Raw genomic sequence first — 19,704 nt, forward strand, 5'->3', positions numbered from 1 at the left:
GCGGGGGGGGCTGGCTGGGGTCTGTCCGCCATGTTAGGGCCGGCAGGGCGCTAAGGGGCGGCAGGGCTCGGCTCGGCCGGGCCGGGGGCGAGCTGAGGGGGGTGGCGGGGGTTGAGGTGGCGGAGCCGAGGGGCCCTGGCTCCTGGGCCTTTCTCGGCTGGGCCAGCGGCTGTCTGAGGGGCCTCTCCGGGCCCTCTTGAGGGGTCTCCCAGGGTCTCCCGGGGCCTCTCGCCGCGAGGAGCGGGCCATGGAGCCGCAGGTGAACCTCCGCGTCAGCTGCCGCGGGGAGACCCAGAGCTTCCTCGTCTCCGACTCGGCGCACACGACGTGGGCCGACGTGGAGGCCATGGTGAGTCTGGGGCCCGGCTCCTTCTCGTCCGGCGCCTGGGGGTTAAAGGGGGTGGGGGGGTGTTGCTGTGCGGAGTGCTTTGCGGTTCTGCCGCCTCGGGGGGTGTTGGAGCCTTTTGGGATCGTTTTATGCTTGGAGTGGGGTGAAAAGCCTGTTCTGGAGAACGTTTCTGATGGGTTGGTTGTGGGTTTGGTGTTTGGTTTGGTTTGGTTTTGGATGGGGGCAGGCGGCCCGAGCTGTGCGCTGTGCTCTATTCCAGTTGGCGATGCTCGGTTTTGCTCACTTCCCATTCTTTTGCCCATTTGAGTAGATGTGGTTGGGTAACAGAATCATCTAGGTTGGAAGAGACCTCCAAGATCACCCAGTCCATGCTCTGCTCTAACACTACCAAGTCCTCCACTAAACCATATCACTGAGCTCTACCTCTAAACGTTTTTTAAAGATCTCCAGGGATAGTGACTGAACCACTTCCCTGGGCAGCCCATTCCAACGCCTAACAACCCTTTCGGTAAAGAAGTTCTTCCTAATATCCTACCTAAACCTCTCCTGGCGCAACTTTAGCCCTTCTCTGTGACTTACAGAGGATTTCTCTCTTTCTCTCTCTTGTCTCTTTTTTTTTTAATCCTCTGGGATGCCTAGTCGCTAATACACGCTTTTAGTTTCCTGTTTCCTGGTGCCTTTTGTACCCGTGTGGCTATAACTGTTCTTGCCAGCAGGCCTTGCATACCTAGGCAGGTGTTTGTGAAGATGTGCGTATCAGATACTTGACATACCGAGGAGATTTTGTCTAGGTTTTCCAGTGCTATTTAGTGAAGACTCTTTTGTTGGATGTGGTTTATGTTGTGCAGTTAGAATTCCCAGAGTTAGGATGAAGCAGCAGTGATGAATTTAATCAAGTTGGTTTAGCTTTTAATGAAGTTGATTTAATTTTCTAGTAGCTCTTCTGGTTGTTCTGCGTTGTTCTAAAAGTTGTATCTTAAGAGATCTTACCCATATTTTAATTTTTCTTTCTTTTTGGCTAATATAGGCTACCTTGTGGAAGGTTCTTGCATGGTCACTGCCTCAAATTCAAAGCGTGAGCTGCATCACCTGCTCTCCTCCTTCTGTTTGAGTCTCATAGAAGAGGTGCTAGGTTAGCCTTAGAACAGCTGGTAGCACGTAGCCCCTGCAAGAACGCCTGAACAGGTCAGAGTCCTGCTTGTATCGAGGCTGGAAGCAGGTCGCAGTGTGAGCACGGTGTCGCTCTTAAGCGCTCGGAGCGAAGGTGGGCTTGTTCCACGTGTGGACCTCTCTTAACGTTGCTTCCTTAACCCAGGACGTACTGCTGGCTGTCTGCACTGTGCTGTGCGGATTGCTGCTTCGAGGCAGTGCCGGCTAAACTGTTCCTGGGTTTTTTACTGTCAAAGTGTCTAGTGTTTGTAAAGGATAGCCGCATCTCTGGTTCTAGCTGGAGTTTGGGGGAACAATCTGGGGGTGATGTAGAGAGAGAGAGACTTACAATTGGAGTTTCTTCTCAACCGAGTTGGTTCTCGTGCTGCACTCCCCGAATTAATTGGGGCTGTATCACTGGAAGGCCCTGACAGGCACATTCGGTAATTAAAGTAGCATCTTGTGAGGCCAGGTAAATCCCAGCCATCTGCTGTCTTCCAAGGCTGCCAGTCCTCTTCTGTTAGATCCAGGCTGACAGCACGTGCCTCAGGTACAGCAATCTTTGGGAAGAAAAATGCAGTTTGCGTAGGTAAAGAATACTGAAGTGTGCTTGAGCCTCGAAGACTTATTCAGTGTAGGGTTTGCTGCTTTTGTTTACGGCTCCTGTGCTATTGGTGATTCTGCCCTGGTAATACAAAGTAGCTGTTCAGCTTTGTTCTACTTATTGGGATAGGTATAATGGATTTATGTCTTCAGATGTGCAGTGCATCTGCCAGGGAGTAGCAGAACGCAATACTTTGCTTTTCTTAGCGCTTGAATTAATCCTAGTTTCTCAAAACATAGATGGGCTTACGGGGGGCAGGGGAGGGAGGAGGCTGCCCACCTCCCTGAACTATCTTCCAGGTGCTTTTTAATGTGAAAGTTGGTGTTCAAAGATCGTTGGCTTTAGCCTCTGTAAATGGGAGTGTTTACCATGTCCGAGTTTGTTAACTGACAACAAGTCCTCTTTCCATGGAAAGGCTGTTCAGTGATCTTGATTTTAGGGTAAACATTAACTAGAGCAGGTGAAACACAAAATAAGTTAAATTCATCTCTTCATCATAAAAAGTTGGTAAAGGTCGGAAGCAAGGCGCTGGGGAGCGTAGTTCAACTCCAGGAGAACGGATTTGGTAAAAGTGTGTTTATTTCAGCCGAGGAACTGGAAGGGAGGGGTGGAAGGGTTAAACCTCTTTTTGTTGTTGTTTTTCCTATTAGAAATCATGATTAACTGAAAACTGCTACAGCTCTGTCTCATTGCGTTGCCATTTTTTTCCTCATCTTTTTTCTTTTACATACAGGTTAAAGTTTCATTTGACCTGGACAACATTCAGATCAAATACATTGATGAGGATAAGGATGAGGTAATAATACCTTTTTCTCTCCATTTCTCCTTCCCCCCTGGTTCCAAAATGTAACGGTTTGAACCTTCCTGCCTCTTGTAGTTGGTCCTTCAGGACTGTTTGTTCTGCAGGTCAGAGGTGATGTTTTTGTCCTTTAGAGAAGAAAATAGCTATTAGTCTTTTGGTTTCAACCTTAATATAATATAGCATTCTTAATTTAAACATTTTTTTGAAGCTATTGCCTTTCTTTTTTCCTACCAGTATAACAGAATAGAAACAGCCAGTGGTTCTTTGTGCTCAGAGGAAGGGATGTGTGTTGAGGGATTTCTAATTTTACAATTTTATTTATTTTATCAGAATAAGTTATAACTGCTTGTGTTTGCAGCTGTGCTAAAGCCCCGTCTCTTCAATCTGCATTGCCTCCTCTGAAAAATGTAGGTCCCCTGTCATTAGCATATGTTTACTTCGGAGATCTGGTGTACTGAAATCCTCTGCTCGTTTCATGCAAATGCTATAATCTCCAAGCAGATTACTGACTCGGAAAGCAAATTGGTTACTTCTAGTTGTCCTTGTTGAGTAACTTCCTGCTTGGCACAACCTCACCCTCGTATTCTGTTTATGTAGAGATTTAGATCGGAATGTGAACATAACTGCCGTGCTCCAGTGATTGATTTGCAGCTCTGCTAAATTGCGGAGATGGGGATTTTTGTTTTTATTTTCTTAACCCAATGGGAAATGTCAGGATGCTTCCAGAAACGTTTCAGGGAAAGATTCTGCTCTTACTTTCCAGCCTCTCTCTGTATATATATATAAAAATGTGTGTGTATGTATGCATGTATGTATTTTTTGATATTTAAGTATAAATATCTGTTTAAGATCTTTCACGTGCTGATAAATACTGATCAAATCATGTGATGCTGTAGTGATTAAATAACTTCTTGTGTTAATAACTTTTATGTGCAAATTTGATAAATGAGCACCTGAAGTAGATGGTGTTAACTGTCCTTTCGATTAGAAAGAAACAAGGCAAGCGTTGCATCTGGCCACGAACAGCAAACGGTCCAACCTCTGTTTACTTGTCTAGAAAGCCCAGTGATATCAGCGCTGGCTTCCTTCCACTGGATGAGACCATGCTTGTTCTGGATGCCAGCAGGGCGAGAGGCCTCACTTACTATGCAAACCTAGTGAAGAACACGGTCTACTTTAAACCACCACGTCATTAGTTAATAATTAAGCATGGCAGCAATAACAAATACCAGAAGGAATGATACTTTAGAAACTCTGAATAAAAGTACATTTATTTTGAAAGCGTGTCAGTTTTAAGGGAATCACAAAAAATATTTAATTGGCTGTTAATCACTTTTTTTTCTCTTTGCAGGTGTCTGTGAATAGCAAAGGTGAGCTATTACTTTATTAAAATGAAATCAGGTTTATAAATAGACCCCAGCTGTTGCTTATATTTATGGAGAAGCAGATGAGAGAGCTTACATGTTGATTTGGGGATCTGTGTATGACTTGGCATCAAATTCTTCCAAAAGGGAAATACTCTTTATCTACAGAAAGTTAATTTTTCAAAATGAGTAAATAAATGGAATGGGAAGTCTCCAGGCTGCAAGCATGTTTCCTTGTTGCCGTATGTACAACTGTTTCTTTAGAAGCACTATTTTAAGATAATTTACAGAAGGTATGGAAGACATTCTTAGGTTCTTAACTACAGTGTGCTAAGTTTACATGTATTATTGGAGATAGGGAAAATTCACATTTCTTTTCTTTTTTCTTCAGAGGAATATGAAGAAGCTCTGAAGGTAATTGGTCTCTGACTTTTTCAATATATTCAGCGTTCTCCGATGAGAATTGATGTAGCTGACGGGGGGGAAAAACCACCAATATCTGCCTTGTAGAAATCAGAATAGCTCAGTTTTCTTGCTTTGGGCATTAGCTTGAATATTTTGCTCTACTATTGTCCAAGCAGGCTAACTTTGCTTTGTATAATTAGTTGAACACGCAGTTGTGATTCAGGGCCCAGAGCAGACAGTCAAATTACTGGCTTTCTCAAATGCCGTGTTTGGAGGTACTGGCCCTTTATTGGATCCTTTTAAAAATCTTGCTATGCAGGCTCCAACATTGTACTCTCTGGTAATAAAACTTTCAGTGATGTCAGTGCTTAATTACTTCTTAAACGATTGCATATTTTTCTAGACAAAATAAGGATTGCATTCCTTTAAATTGTACAGTACTAATGCTTTCAGAACTTTTTTTGCTTATGGCTTGAATTTCTAATCTGGAAATCACTTGAAAATAATCATAAATGAAAATTTACTGTAAGTTCCTGGGCAGAATCTTTATTGTTTACTGGTTTTATATGAACAGCTTCATTGTAGATTGAAAAACTCCTGTAGAATATTTGCATGATAATTTTTTTGCTTATAGTGAACTTCCCAGTAAGCATATTGGTAACTTTTAGGAAAGGCAGAATAAAAAAAAGTCAGCTGACTGTAGCTTGGCATGTGACTCAGTTCTTCTTGGTTTTTGTGTGTTTTTTTTTCTCACGACCTTTCCAGTGCAGTATAATGCTGTATTTTTATAGGATATTTAGTGTTGGTTTGAAGTGGAGTGAATAGGGTATGTCATGTAATCTTTATTTAGATTGCAGTTAAACAAGGAAATCAACTCCAGATGAATGTGTATGAAGAAGGCTCTTTTCTGAAAGATGCTCCATCTTGTTCTTCACAACCGCGTGAAAGAACCGTGACAGAAAAGTTGGCAGCTCTTAAAGATGAGAAAATACCTCTTTCACACTACTCTGTGGTAGCTCAGGGGTTGGAGGAAGAGTTGAAAAATGAAAAGGAGCTGGCAGTTCAGGTAGGATGCAGAGTTGGACTATATATTCATTAAATCAAAATTCATAAGTGTAATTCACCTTATAGACTGATTATCATCTTTACTCGTACTTAAAAACTGATTCAATTAGAAGTTGGTCTTTATAGCTACCTGTATGCTCCCATTACAGGTCATGAAATTGTTTGAATGTCTTCAAGAGGAGGTTTTGATGTTGCGTTTAGGAATAAAGGCTCTTTAAGGTTGACCTGAAGCTCTGATTTGACATCTAGTAACTTCTGGTTGACTTGATTTCTTTAGCTTTGATGTGTAATTACATTCAAATGCTAATAACGCAGAAATCTTTCAGAAAACTTCAGTGGCTTTCTTGTGCAACTTTTCTGCTGTTTTCCAAAGAACTTGAAATCTTTTTTTTTTGGTAAAACAGTTAAGGGGAGTACCGTTTGAAAGTTGTTAATCTGCTGTATTGAGGTTTGTTTTACAGCTTCACTTGCTTATTCTGTTTGACTCTTTCCTTTTTCACCAGCAAAAGTTAAAACACAATGAAACAGGGAGAACAAATGAAAATCCTCCAGAATGGTTTACTAGCTACTTGGAAACAGTAAGTGTCTTTTCTTCTGAATTTTGGTATTTATAAAGGACTACGTAAGAGGTTATGGGAAGAAGATACCTGTTATGCCTAGCAATATATCTGATCACAGGTATATAGTTATATATATATGTTTGGTACTTGTGACCAGAGCTTTAAATGGCCTTTAGGCATCTAATCACTCTATCATAGTGAAATTAATTGTCCTGCAATGATGATCTAGATGCTACTATATTTTTACAGTTTTGATGTTACCTTTTTTTAAAAAAAAAAAAAAAAAAACAAACTTGATACATGCCACTTGTCAAAACTAGGTTGTCTGGTTTATGCATTTAATTGGTTTGAGTATAGTTTTAACTGTCAAAATTACTACAGTCTTTGGGGGAGGAAACAAAAAGTTTAGACACTAGTCCATTTAGTGCTTTAGAACTTTTATGATAGAATCCTTGTTGCACTCCACAGTCATAGGAACTTCAGGGTAATCATCGTGACGCAGAGCATGAAATACGGTGTTACTGGTGGAGAGTCTTGTTCAACCAGTTTCAGTGGGGTAACGCTTAGGGTTTCCTGAGATTCGAAGCAGAGTGTTTGGCCTTACTTTTCTTGATAGTTCAGCTTAAGAAAACCCTTTCAAGAGACCAACGAGTATAACCTATAGATTAGTAAGATGTAGCCGTGAGATTGATTATTGCTTATTACCTGCTCAAAACAATGAGAAGCAGCTAGCTAGGAATAAGAATTAATCAGCCAGTGACTTCATGGAACTTAAAGATATGGTGATGTAACAGTGTATGCATTGATGTTTTTTTCGAGTTTACCCTTTGTCACCTCCTTATATAATCTAAAGATCTTTCGTGTATTGAAATACTAAATGGTTTTATTTAAAGCTCATCTGGTGGAGAAAATCAGGAGTTAAAGATGGACAGACTCCAGAAGGGTGTGTTAGGAGTCACGCTAATTGTCTTAGATTCATTTCCTTCCTTTTATGCAAGGCTATGGAATAACCCCACAACTTATATTGTAAGCATGAGTATATGATTTTTAGTTTGCCTTGTTTAAAACCAATGGGCTGGTATTTTCAAAAGTAAATCCTCTTTGAGGAGTGTGATACTTCTTCAGATTCAACTGGAATGTGTTGTTGCAGAGGTGAGTGAATTCTGAACTGCTTTATGACTTGTGGGTTGGGAGATTTGGGGCAGTGTAATCCAACTTTTTGAAGCTGCTTAGGTTGCTCCAATTCATGACTTTCTTCTTCAGTTCAGGGAGCAAGTGGTGAAGGAAACTGTTGAGCAACTGGAACAGAAGCTATATGAGAAGCTTGTTCATCACAATCAGGCTCCAGACTTTCCTGAGAGCTCTATTACAGCAGCACATCCAGCTTCAGAGACCCAGCCAGGGAATGGTAACCAGTGTGACTGGCTAATCTCCTGCTGCAACTGTCAGGCCCGAATCGTTGGAGTTCGCTACCAGTGCAGGTAGGATATGATGAGTAATGGGCGTGTGGGAAACTTAATGTGTTACGTGTGTGAATGAGAGTTTGAAAAGACATCTTAGCATCACGGATTGCCATTTTGCTAATCTTCAGCATGGTGTACGCTTCAGGACCTGTATGTCTCTCATAAACAGCTTATGTTCTCTGTTCTTGCAAACAGTCCTTATCTGCATAAGAGCAAGATTAATACTGTTTTGAAAAAACCACGATCATTGAAACAATGTAAAAGAACTTTTGTTATTCACAAGCACTTTTAAACTTCCTTTGCATATGGCATGTAGTAACTGTAAAAGAAAATGTTTGGCTAAGTTAGTTAAACAAAAATGCAAAACTTACAACCACTGTCTATTTTAAAAAAAGTTGTTTTTCATTCTGACACAATCAATGAGTTTAAACGAAGTCATCCTTTTTGTTTTTTTAAAATGAGCTCTCTGTCAGTTTGTTAATAATATATTACACGTTTTGATGAGTGTCTTAAGTGAAGTTTTAATTTGAATGAGGCATTTGCTTTTGTAGGTAAGCATTTTAGGACCGGGCAGCAGCAGTGAATGGAATGCCAGTAGGGGTTTTCCTGTAGATATTTTTCTCGTTGGCATGAGCTGGCAATCTGTTTTTACCAGTCCTTGTTCCTGCAAGAGCAATCTCTTTTGCATCCTGAAAACTTCCGCTGTCTTATCCTTTGTATTTCCACAAGTAGAATGCTGTTTCTGGCATTTGAGTTCAGTATAAAGTTTTGTTCTTTATGGCAACAATTGTCCATAGCTCATGCTAAAGGAAGTGTCAGGTTTTTCAATGCTTATTCAAGAAGGAAGTGGGAACTGTCTTACAGCTCTTTAAAGAAGAGATATTGATCTAGATGTTCTTGATATTGATGTGTAAGCGTTTAAGCAGTTTCACTTGGTTACTGCTTAAAATGATATTTGCATACTGAGTTTGTTTCTCAGGAGAAATGTAAGGATTAATTACCCTTCAGTGTCTTTTTCTATTGTGTTCTTTGCCTCTTAGTAACCTACTTTTACTGCTTTGCAGCCTTTGTCCAGCCTACAATATTTGTGAACAGTGTGAAGCAGGAACATATGCACACGATCCTAATCATGTCTTGTTAAAGCTACGAAGACCTATACTGTGTATTGCTGAGAACTACAACCTTGCACAGTTTTCACCTCGCCTGCCTGCTACTCTGGAGCAAGTTAGGTAAATGGTGGCACCTGTCAACAACTGATAAGGCTATCTTGGTAGCAAAGTGGAAAAACCTGTCTTGGGGTTGGTGTTCAGCTTTTATGGATTTAGATTTAGAGTTAACAGGAAATTGAAATAATACTCTGGAACTGTAGTGCAAGTAGCTAAAAATAGCTCTTTACTTACAAATGGCCTCAGACAAATATTTTCCTGGACCTTTGATAACAAAGTAGAAAAGATAGGATTTTGTTTCATGGGTGGGTAGTAGACATGGAGAGCTTGCTTTTTCTTTGAGCATGTTCTAATCTGTCTTTACCCTCTCACTGAAGCAGTTCTAAATGTCTTCACCAGCAGCTGTGAAGTTGTTCTTTTAAAGTCATCTGGTATTCAGTCTAGAAATGTGAGACATTCCTTTGAGACTAGGACTGTGTTGGCTAAAGCTGTGTTCTAATCAGTGTAATAAGGTAGTTTTCTCTCTCTGCAGGCTCCAGAAACAGATGGACAAAAGATTTCTGAAGGCAGAAAAGCAGAGATTACGAGCAGAGAAGAAACAGCGAAAGGCAGAGGTCCGAGAGCTCAAAAAGCAGCTAAAATTGCACAGGAAAATTCATCTGTGGAACTCTGTCCATGTGTTGGAAACTAGTGGCTCACCTACTCTGAAGTCTGAGTCTCTCCAACCCAGTACCTTACTGTAAGGGATGTTGTTAGCTGAGCATTTCTTAGTTGCAGTGTCTGGCCTTCTGTGATGAGACCAAATTTTAAAGTAACAGGAGGAAGATTATGAAATCAGTTGCTCATTTAAAGTATTGTTTGTGATTGGACCTGTGAGGATTTTGTCTAAACTGAATTTGCAAAGTGGAGTGTTTTCTTTTTGAAGAGAGTATCAGAAGAAAAAGAAAAAAAAGCAACCGATTATTGTTACCAGAAACTTGAACAGATTTATGAGGCAGAAAAATACCTACCATTATATATACATGCATGCACATGCAGTATGAATTAATGTTGCAGCCAGTTTTTAAAAGTCTATCTTCCTGTTGTCTTCATTGCCTCGTTATAGTTCAGTAAATTCTGTGTGCTTGTATTCAGTGCCCTTTTTTTATGTAAACTTAGGATGAGGCTCATTAGACAACAGCTTGAAGTTCAGGCAAGGCAAATGAGTTTGCATTTTTGAGTCACTTCAGTGTTATGAATGTGAAGGTAGTTTCTTTAATTCGTCCCTTCCATTTAGGGCATTTGAGAGTCGATTAGTTACTTCCATTTGTGGGGAGCTTAAAATAGCTATTACTGCTTCCTTCTGGCTGAACAGAAATATTACAGGAACAAAACCACTGCTAATTTAGGTCTGAATTTCTTTCTTTATGTCTTTTACAGTTGACATTAATATGAGCTGCATCACCAATCCCCTCTCAGTGCACTTAACTAGCAGTAGAGCTCTTGATCTTGTTTTTGAGGCCCTTTTAGGCAAAAATTGGTATCTTGCTGAAAAGGTAATGTTGCTTGTAAGGCCAAATAAAAGACACCAGCACTGGACTGTAACAGAGTCCTTAATTCAACATCAGAAAGATGGTGACTATCTTCTTTAACAGAATAGCGTTGCCCAAAGTGCTGTAATACTAAATCAAATCAGCTGAAGAACAGTGAACCTTTCTCTTTAAACGTGGGTGCTATAATTATAATAGATACTTTTTTCCAAACTAGTAAATCTTGTTTTGTTACGTTTCCTTTTTCATTAAGCTAAGGAAAGCAAACTGTGTTGTTTAGACTTTAAGATGAGCCCAGTACTAAAATGTTAAGAGTTTTGAAAAACTTACAGAAAAAAACTTTTAAGTAGCCTCTTCCATTTTAGTCAGTGAAATAGCAGCTGAGTGACTTCCTCAGTTCTGTTTTTTTGTTGTTTTTTGTTTTTTTCCCGTGGATCCCAGGAGTCCTAGTCAACCCGTCCAAGCGATTGTCCCAACACTAAGTGCAGTATTTGTGGATGAGAATTTGCCAGATGGGACTCGCTTGCAGCCGGGAACAAAGTTTATCAAACACTGGCGAATGAAAAATACTGGCAATGTGGAATGGGGCTCAGACACAAAGGTATCTTTCCTTTGCTGTTACTTTTACACATTAAAATAGTTCTAGAAGACTAAATACTTATATGCATTAGGAATTTGAATTCTCTCTCAGAACCTGTTTAGGGTTTATTTTGGCCAGTTAATTTATTAACTGGGAATTCCAGGGCGTTAATCTATCTAGGTACTCCTTGAAACTACAGAGGATAGGAGGAAAGCAATCAACATAAAGATCAGTGATACTGTCTTCTAGTGCTGTTCTAATGTAATAATAGTTCAACCTCGTTGCAGCAGGTATATTGCACTTCTGACATGTAAAAGCTTTTCTTCGAGTGCTGACTGAGTTCCTGTTTAAACGTAAATGTTTTTCTGGTGATAGACTGAAAACCTTGACTAGCAGCCCCTTTTCTCTGCCTTGCCTCTGTGCAAGGCCTTTCAGCAGAGGAACTTGAAATGATCTCCATACAGATCACAAAGAAACAAGTGAAGTTAGCTTTTGCTTTTTCTATTGTATATTTCAGCTGAAACTTATGTGGGGAAATTTGACCTTGGCATCTTCTGAAAAAAAGGATGTGTTGGTGCCGTCCCTTCCATCGGGACAAGTAGGAACTGTTTCAGTTGAGTTTGTGGCTCCTAATATAGAAGGAACGTACACCTCTCACTGGAGACTGTCACACAGAGGGGAACAGTTTGGGCCTAGGATCTGGTGCAGTATTGTTGTGGATCCCTCCCCAGCTACTGACTCTTTAGAAAGCAATTGGAAGGACTCCGATTCCAATCAAACAGAGAAATCTTCCAGTAACAAACAGGCAAGTAATTCATACAGTTTTGAGGGCAGCTGTGAATTGCTTAGTAGATTGAGCAATGCATATTGTTCTCTGCAGTGACATAGTGTTCCTAACTGTATTGATCTCTTGGGGATTCCTTTAATTGTTTTTTCTTCTGATTTTATTCTTAGTAGGGAAGAGAAACAACTTCTCTTGCATTTATAAGCTCTGAAATGGTAGTTCTTTTTGACAGACATGGGATATGTTAAAAGCCCGTTTCAGCTACTTGTATAGTTCTTTGATCAAAATTAAATGTTACAGGATTTCTTTGTGTTAAGTCTTGTCCTTTTGGCTCTAAAATGAGCTGAATTAAATATTTTTCAAGTTGCTTTTGGTGTTCTTATACACAGTACTTAGGCTTTGCATTTTATGGAACTTTTATTTGCTGCCTGCCTAAGATGTTTTTGGGACTTTTTTTGGCTTTTTCAGGATGCTTCCTTGAAGACAGAAGGCGATGCTCAAGTGATGGGTGAAATTGTGGAACAGGCTGAGATACCTCTGCCAAATCTTCCTTTGAAGATGAAAAATCTGCCAAGCGAGAGAGAATTTTATATCCCATCTGTGGATCTCCTCACTGCACAGGTAAAAATGTTAACAAGTCAGGTAGACATCAGACAAACCACCTTGGATTTCATATCTAGGTACATAGACATCCATAAGAAAAAAAATAGCTTCTGAGCTCTAAAACAGCCACTGTATTTTCAGGAAGAATATACTGCATTTTGTATAGCAGAGCTATTTCCCTGAATTAGGATGGGGGACTGTCGCTGGAAGGTTATGTGCAGGACAGACTAAGATTCTCTGTAGTCACAGGATTGGGTCTTTCTCTGACCTCTAACAAGGGAGTACTTAGGTTTCCCTCTTGCTGCCTTAATTTGTGTAGTGCATTCTATAATGTGGGGATGGCCTTTGTGGGGAAAACGTCCCCTGCCTGAGATCATGCCAAGTAACTAACAAAATGGAGTAGACCTCTTTGTAAGATACTGGGACCTAAGGCTGGGGAGTACCACGTAGGATTCCAGTTCAGGGTTCGTTGATGAAAACTGTGTGGGGTTTCTTTCTGTAGGATTTACTGTCCTTTGAACTATTGGATATCAATATTGTGCAGGAACTGGAGCGAGTGCCACACAACACTCCTGTTGGTAAGGATTTTTGATACTCTGGTGTGCTATCTCTAGCTTTCTAAGCTACTATTTACCCAATGGAAAGGTTTTCTGTGCAAAAAGTTTGTGCTCTTCCAGCTAGAGAGTCTTCCCAGCTCCCATGTCTTTCCATTTTAATTCTTTCTGCAGCCCTAGAGGAGATACCTGATAGTCCTTTGTAATTTTCAGTCTTAACTTCTTTCCATCTTCACACGCTCAAGGCCATAAGATTCCAGGCATTGCAGAAGGCTGTCACTTTCTTTGCTCAACTAGTGCCAGTGTAATGCAAAGCTAATTCTTTTTCACCAAAGTATCTTGTAAGATACCTGGGCTTCAGTCTTGGAAGAACATCCTTTAAGGAAAAGATAACTTTTTAAAAGGCTGCCTCTTGGAGGAAGGAAGGTTCTTATTTTAATGCTAATTATCTTTGCTACTTTTGTTTTTCAGACATGACTCCATGCATGTCCCCTTTGCCACACGACAGCCCCTTGGTGGAGAAACCTGGCTTAGGTCAGATAGAGGAGGAGAACGAGGGAAGTGGATTTAAACCAGTGTCTGGTAAGCAGTAATCACTGGGAGCTTGGGGTGCTGGGAGGAGGTATCGTCAAGTCTGACTGGGCAGAAGTGATGTTTTATTTACTTGAAGAATTCTAACTCCTGTTGTTCCCTTTCTGTGGAAAAACAAATAGTACTTTGGCTTATAAACCTGTAGTATGGCACTATGATTGTGGATGTTGGAGTGTAATATATCTGAAATTCAGAAATGGAAAACTTGATTTTTTTCTGCATAGTAGAATTGTTGGGAGAATTAAGAATTTGCCCTTTATAGACTAGATTATACTGAAACATTCTAGGTGTTGTCCCCATTCTTCTCAATCATTTTCACATTCAACATAAGTGAAAGATTTTGGAATTCATTTTATTAAGGAGGAATCAAAACACAAAATCAGCATTGGCCTTGGATAGCTTACAAATTCTTCTCATACTTGCGTTTCCTTGCGGTCATGTTAAAATAATCTGTCTCCCTTTCAAAGGAATAACTGAGGTCTGCTTTCCTACAGATGCTTGCATGGTGAAAATGAAAGGTGAACATCCACTGAACCAGGAGGAAGGGGAAGAAGACATGAGCGGGACTCAGTTTGTCTGCGAAACTGTAATTCGCTCTCTTACCCTGGATGCTGCACCTGACCATAAGCCCCCACAAAAAAAGAAAGTGATGAAGAGTGAGTACTGCCCTTGCTGGCTTCTGTGGCTTTACTTTCTTTGCACTCAGACATTGGCCACAAATTGCTTTGCACTGCAGGTGGTGATATCTTTTTAATTGTTTTTCTTGATTGTTGTATTAGATTCTTTGCAAATGCTGCAAGACACCTTCACTTGTAACGTGCTAAGTGAAGAATCTCCTAGGATAAAAACTAATGCCGCTTCTAAAAAGGAATCAAAGATCTGTCAGTCAGAGGCGATCACTGAAAATGGCAGTGGTAAGTAAAGTCTGAATTTAAAGTAAAACTGTAGCGGGCTACAAAAAAGCTGTGAAAAGATCTATGGTATTCTAAGAAATTGAATACTGCAACAATGATTCTCTTGATGTATCAGAAAATTGGTGTCTATACACTGAACAAGCAGCTATTTTAAGAGTTGTTTTTTTTTTTAAAAGAAGTGATATTGAGACATAATGGTTCCAGTCAAGTATTCAGATATGTGCTCAAAGACTAAGCATGGCTGGTGCTTCCATATTTTGTGCATGTAGCTTAAAGGCTGTGCTTTGAACTGTATCCAACGCATATAATTTAGGAACTGTTCTCAGTGTAGCTGTTTTTCCTGTTGAATTATGCATAAGCTTACCGGTAAAATCTGTTGCTCTTTCACACTATACCCCAACCTATACCAAGAGATCAAGAAAACCAGACAGTTAACGTTGACAGCAAAGGTTTACGGTTATTTCTGAGTAGTTGCATTTTATATCTGGGACAGCACTGCTTTTGCTGTTATCCAGGCAAATTGGGCAAATTTAATATGCTTTATTCTTTCTTTTTCTGTTAGGGGAACTTCTGTTTTCCGAGAAAGTAAACCCTTACAGCAACACTGGCGATTCTGGTGATGAAGACGAAGGTGATGATAAAGATGATGTACAAAGTCAAGGCTCTTCTGCTTCATCAGAGGATTATATTATTATTCTCCCTGAATGCTTTGATACCAGTCGTCCTTTAGGGGAGTCCATGTATAGTTCTGCTCTTTCTCAGCCCAGCCTGGAAAAGACCGGAGAACCTGAAACAGGAGCAGGGCCAGATGGGGGAAGTCAGCCAGAGATACACAGCATCGGTGATACTTCGACAACATCACAAACGCTGCCTGTAGTACCATTGACCACAGAGACCACGGACACCTTAGCCCAGGCAGAAAGGTATGCTTCTCAGAACAAAGCCATTATGTTAATTGCTGCAGGCTTAGCAGGGTGTTGCACTCGAGTTTGATTTTCAGATAGAACTGGTTGCAACAAAATCAGTGTTGTATGTGATGTAGTGAATGCCCTATATCCTATAACTCTATAAAACCTTATGTGCTTAGCTAATCAATGAGTAGGGAAGGGAAGAAGGGAACCTGTGAAGGTTTTCCTTTTGCCTGTAGATCTTGACTTGCCTGCATGTGTATGTGTAGAATGAAAGTGGTAAAAGTAACTTTTTGCCTTATGTTCTCAGGAATCTTGCATCTCTTCAGAATTGTATCTTCCAAGAACCAAACATACCAGCTCCAGAGAATGTCTGTTCCAGTCCTCACAATCAAATAAGAGAAGGTATTGACAGTACTGACTGAAGGGTGCATACGTAGCTATCTCCTATTCCTTACATCTGCGGTTGGATTTGGTGTCTTGTTATTCTAGAGGAGAGCAGAAACCTAGCCAAGTAATAATGTTTAGTTCTCTCTGGGTGTTTAAAATTTTACTATACAGAAGATTTGTAGAAAGCAATACAGCTTTCTGAATCCAGGTGAGAAGAGCATTTATTAGAAATGGTAGGAGGGCACTCAGAAGTGTTTGCGTAAATATGGAAGATTACTTTGCTCTGGAATTAGAGCCTTGTGTATAAGCTATTGTTACAGTTATTTCGAGCTCAGCAGTTCATCTCATGGTCAAGTAGATAACCACTGACTAATCAGCCAAATGATTCCTGGTATTCTTTTGATAGTCAGGAATGTGATGAGAATCTTGCATACCTAGTTTGCATCTGGATCACTAAACTTGAAAGTATTAACTTGGACTGAATCCCACTCCTTTCCATTTACGTACATGTTGCAGCTCTTCAGCTTTTCATTTACTGTCCACGTTGATACGGTGTATTTTCTTCTTCCAGAACCTAGTGGTGAAGACAGCCATGGACCAGGATCTTCTGGATTTCTAACAAGAAACCAGAAGTTCTCAGAATACCCAAGGTAATGAAACAGAAGCTGTGACTTCACAAATGCCATTTATTCTGTGGCTTTTCTTTTAAGATTAAGTGACCAGGAATCAATGGAAACCGGTTGCTGTAGCCTGGATGGATGTGTCACAACTTCACATACAGACGCATTCTTCTGGGTGACAGTACTTAATTCCTTTCAATCAGTCATGTTACGGAAAATAGGCTAACATAACTTTAACATAAAAAGTTTATCAGAAAGTGTCAAGAAAGAAGCAGTGATTTTCCCAGGTGGCTTGATTCCTGGATGGTGGGGATTCCTTTGGATAATGGGTTGTTCTCTGACAAGAATTAAGTCTCGGCCAACTAATGGGGAGAGCTACTTGCATTTCAAAATGAAACACATGTGGCTTTGCTGACACCTAAAGTAATATCTTCTCTGCAGACACCCACAAGGAAGCAGTATTGCAGGAGAACTAGTTAAAGGAGCTTTATCAGTTGCTGCCTCGGCCTACAAAGCATTATTTGCTGGACCACCCATTACAGAACAGGTAAGTGTCTTTTTCCTGTATACTGTGTGAGTTTTATACCTACACTACTAGTTTTAAGGTTTTGAATTTTGTATTTTTTATGAATGTGTCAACATTCTGCATAGGACATTTTGCAGTGCACTGCAGGAATAGTAAAACATTAAGCTTTATGGCATCCCTTTGAAGTATGCTGCTTCACCAGCTGATAGGGAAACCCATGCTGTGGGGATGAAGCATCTCTTAAAGCATCATGCAAAAGCAGTAATTCACCTTTGTAAGCCAACAATGGAAGTGAATACCAACAGCTTAATTGCAGGCAAAGGGCCTCAGTGCCTTAATTATATTTTGGTTTAATGCAGGACTGCTGATTGAAATGGCAAAAATAAGATAATAAACGGTCTCTTCATATCTTTTGGTTTTGGCAGCCTGCAGCTACAGAAGAGCACACTGCCACTCTTCTATCCAGTCTGTGCGAGATGGGATTCTGTGACAGGCAGTTAAACCTGCGACTGCTGAAGAAACACAACAATAATATGGTTCAAGTGGTAACTGAATTACTTCAGATCAGTAACAGTGACTGGTACAGCAGTAGGTGCTGAACCTTCCTGGTGGAGCAATGAATCACCTTAATTGAGCAAACTCTCATTAAACACTGCAGCAGTAGCAGGCTGTTCCTCAGCTGTGTTCTGTTTGGAGGTGTAGATAAAACTTTAGCTTTTCTTTGAGCTTTTGACTTTTTTTCTTTCATGGAAATGTCAAACTGCTTGTCACAGCATTTTATGAGTTGGAGACCAGAATTCCAACTGTACTTTGGACATCCTGGTGAAATGAGTGGTCTTGAAGTCTATCATTTTATACTGAATCCTTTTTATCTGGGAATTCTAGACAATGACTTAAACTTGCACCCAGATTAGAACTTCCCCTTTTACTGTATGTAAAATATTTTAGGCAGCTGGGGCTCTTGTTTTGTTGACTTTTAACAAACTTTGGAATAGGAAACAATGTAAAATGCTTCTGTAAAACGTAGTCTTGCCTGATTTACAAGAGATGCCCACAAATAGAAAGCTGTTTCTTCTTATATAACTTAGTAATTGACCTTTTTTGTCCAATGCATGATAGTAATGTAACAGATTTAAATCTTACAAGTCATTCTTAGGAAAAAAAAATTGCTTATATATTGAAATGAGTCTTGAACCATCAAACAATTTTCAAATAGTCTGAAATCACAACCACTGTAATTTAAACTGACGTTTACCAGGAAAGTCATTGTTTCTTACAGCAGAATAAAGCAAGAGAGTGATCTTACCATTGAACCATCTCTAGTAACAATGCAAAGCATATCTCTAACAGAAAATATAGCCTGTGTAAAAATATGTGGTTAAAGATGGATTTGTAAATGTGGGAAGGGCCTTTCTAAGAACGTTTAGAGGTTCCTCATAAAAACATTAAACTTGACCCCTATCTTCTTTTCAGTATAGTCCAAACCTCTTAACCTGTTAATACCACACAGAAGAATTGAAGAATGTGTAAAAAGTCAGATCTGAATTGAAGTACAAATTCTGGTAATGTTTGAGAATGGGAAGAATGCTCGAGGTAGGGATTGTGTGACTTTTTATACTTTGAGAAATGTAGTAACTTAAGCAGTGTGAAGTGTACGGTCTCCTGTGATGGTTCTAGCTGTGTTTCCATAGACACATCTGTAGGACTCGCTTTCTCACAAGATTTTGCTTTACATACCCATATTTAATTTGAAATTTAAGAATTCCCTTCTAAACATGCCGAGAGGAGATTTGATTCTGAAGAATCACAAGAAACCAGCAACATACACTGCTGTGCAGTGGTGTATCCTTAAGTAACTGTTCAGAGTTCGGTCCTCTGAAAGTGACAGCAGTGTTGGCTACGTTCTTTTTGAGCAAACTTTCTTGCTGCAGGAAGAGACCATTGATAGTAAAATATTTATATTATTGCTGCTTCAAAATAAGGTGTTTCTGTTTTGACACAATGTAGCTGAAGCAGTTATCAGTATTGTGACTGACCAGGTGATCAGTAGTAAAGCTTTTTTTTTTTTTTTTCAAAAGACATAATACCCTCAGAGATAAGATACCATTAAAATAAATGAAGAAAAAAATGTATCATACTGTTCCTGTTTTAAACCTATTTTTATAGATTGTGGAAGATATACTCCTAAATGTTTATTTTGAAATACAGTAGGACTATTTTGCAGTGTGTTTCTCATCTGTCTGTACCCCAGTGCAACTGTCTGCTGTGGACCAGATAAAGATCTTTCTGTAACTTGAAACTACTGGATTTTCCAACCATAACTTACACATACTGTTTTGAGTACCTTTGGCTTATGCTTACTATAGAATGAGGAGGAGGGAAGGACATGGATGAAGTGCAGTAGCTGGTGAAATTCCTAAGCCTGGTGTGGTTGTCTGCTTTGATCTGGAATGCCCAGCAGGACGTTTGTTATTTCTGTGTGTACCTTTATACTTAGGATTTTAATGTATTCTGTAAATTAACAAAACACTAAAATGTATGAGGAAAAAACACTTCATCGCAGATTGAAATGTGAAGTGTGAAATGCTGTTTTCCTTAGGTTACTTTTTACTAGGGTTTAGATAATGTATGCTCAGGCTTAAGATGTATTTCCGTTGGCTTTGTATATTTTGTTAATGGATGCATGGTATAATTTATAATATATTCTATAGTGCAAAATGTGACCTCTGTGTCTTATTTAGGATAGGCATTTTAAAGTCAACTGTCGGGGGGGTGAGG

The 19,704-nt window shown here is 39.8% G+C and overlaps 1 protein-coding gene across 1 annotated transcript; it reads left to right on the plus strand.

Annotated features, from left to right (window-relative positions):
* Nucleotides 1-19,644, plus strand: NBR1 (NBR1 autophagy cargo receptor). The gene is made up of 21 exons (XM_083808878.1): nucleotides 1-349; nucleotides 2,836-2,898; nucleotides 4,256-4,274; nucleotides 4,660-4,682; nucleotides 5,524-5,739; nucleotides 6,242-6,316; nucleotides 7,562-7,779; nucleotides 8,826-8,990; nucleotides 9,460-9,666; nucleotides 10,898-11,057; nucleotides 11,554-11,841; nucleotides 12,289-12,441; nucleotides 12,926-13,001; nucleotides 13,449-13,559; nucleotides 14,063-14,224; nucleotides 14,348-14,482; nucleotides 15,045-15,405; nucleotides 15,701-15,795; nucleotides 16,352-16,430; nucleotides 16,842-16,947; nucleotides 17,352-19,644. The coding sequence occupies exons 1-21, from the start codon at nucleotides 248-250 to the stop codon at nucleotides 17,523-17,525; spliced, it is 2,988 nt and encodes a 995-aa protein (XP_083665004.1). The 5' UTR covers nucleotides 1-247; the 3' UTR covers nucleotides 17,526-19,644.
* Nucleotides 19,645-19,704: the final 60 nt, after the last annotated feature.

The sequence above is a fragment of the Anser anser genome (assembly GCF_964211835.1).
Source record: "Anser anser genome assembly, chromosome: 23".
Taxonomy (NCBI): domain Eukaryota; kingdom Metazoa; phylum Chordata; class Aves; order Anseriformes; family Anatidae; genus Anser; species Anser anser.

Coding starts and splice junctions, on each gene's coding strand:
- NBR1 (XM_083808878.1), top strand. CDS start 248: ATGGAGCCGCAGGTGAACCTCCGCGTCAGCTGCCGCGGGGAGACCCAG. Junction 8,991..9,459: donor GCTACTCTGGAGCAAGTTAG/GTAAATGGTGGC, acceptor CTCTCTCTGCAG/GCTCCAGAAACAGATGGACA. Junction 15,796..16,351: donor TCACAATCAAATAAGAGAAG/GTATTGACAGTA, acceptor TTCTTCTTCCAG/AACCTAGTGGTGAAGACAGC.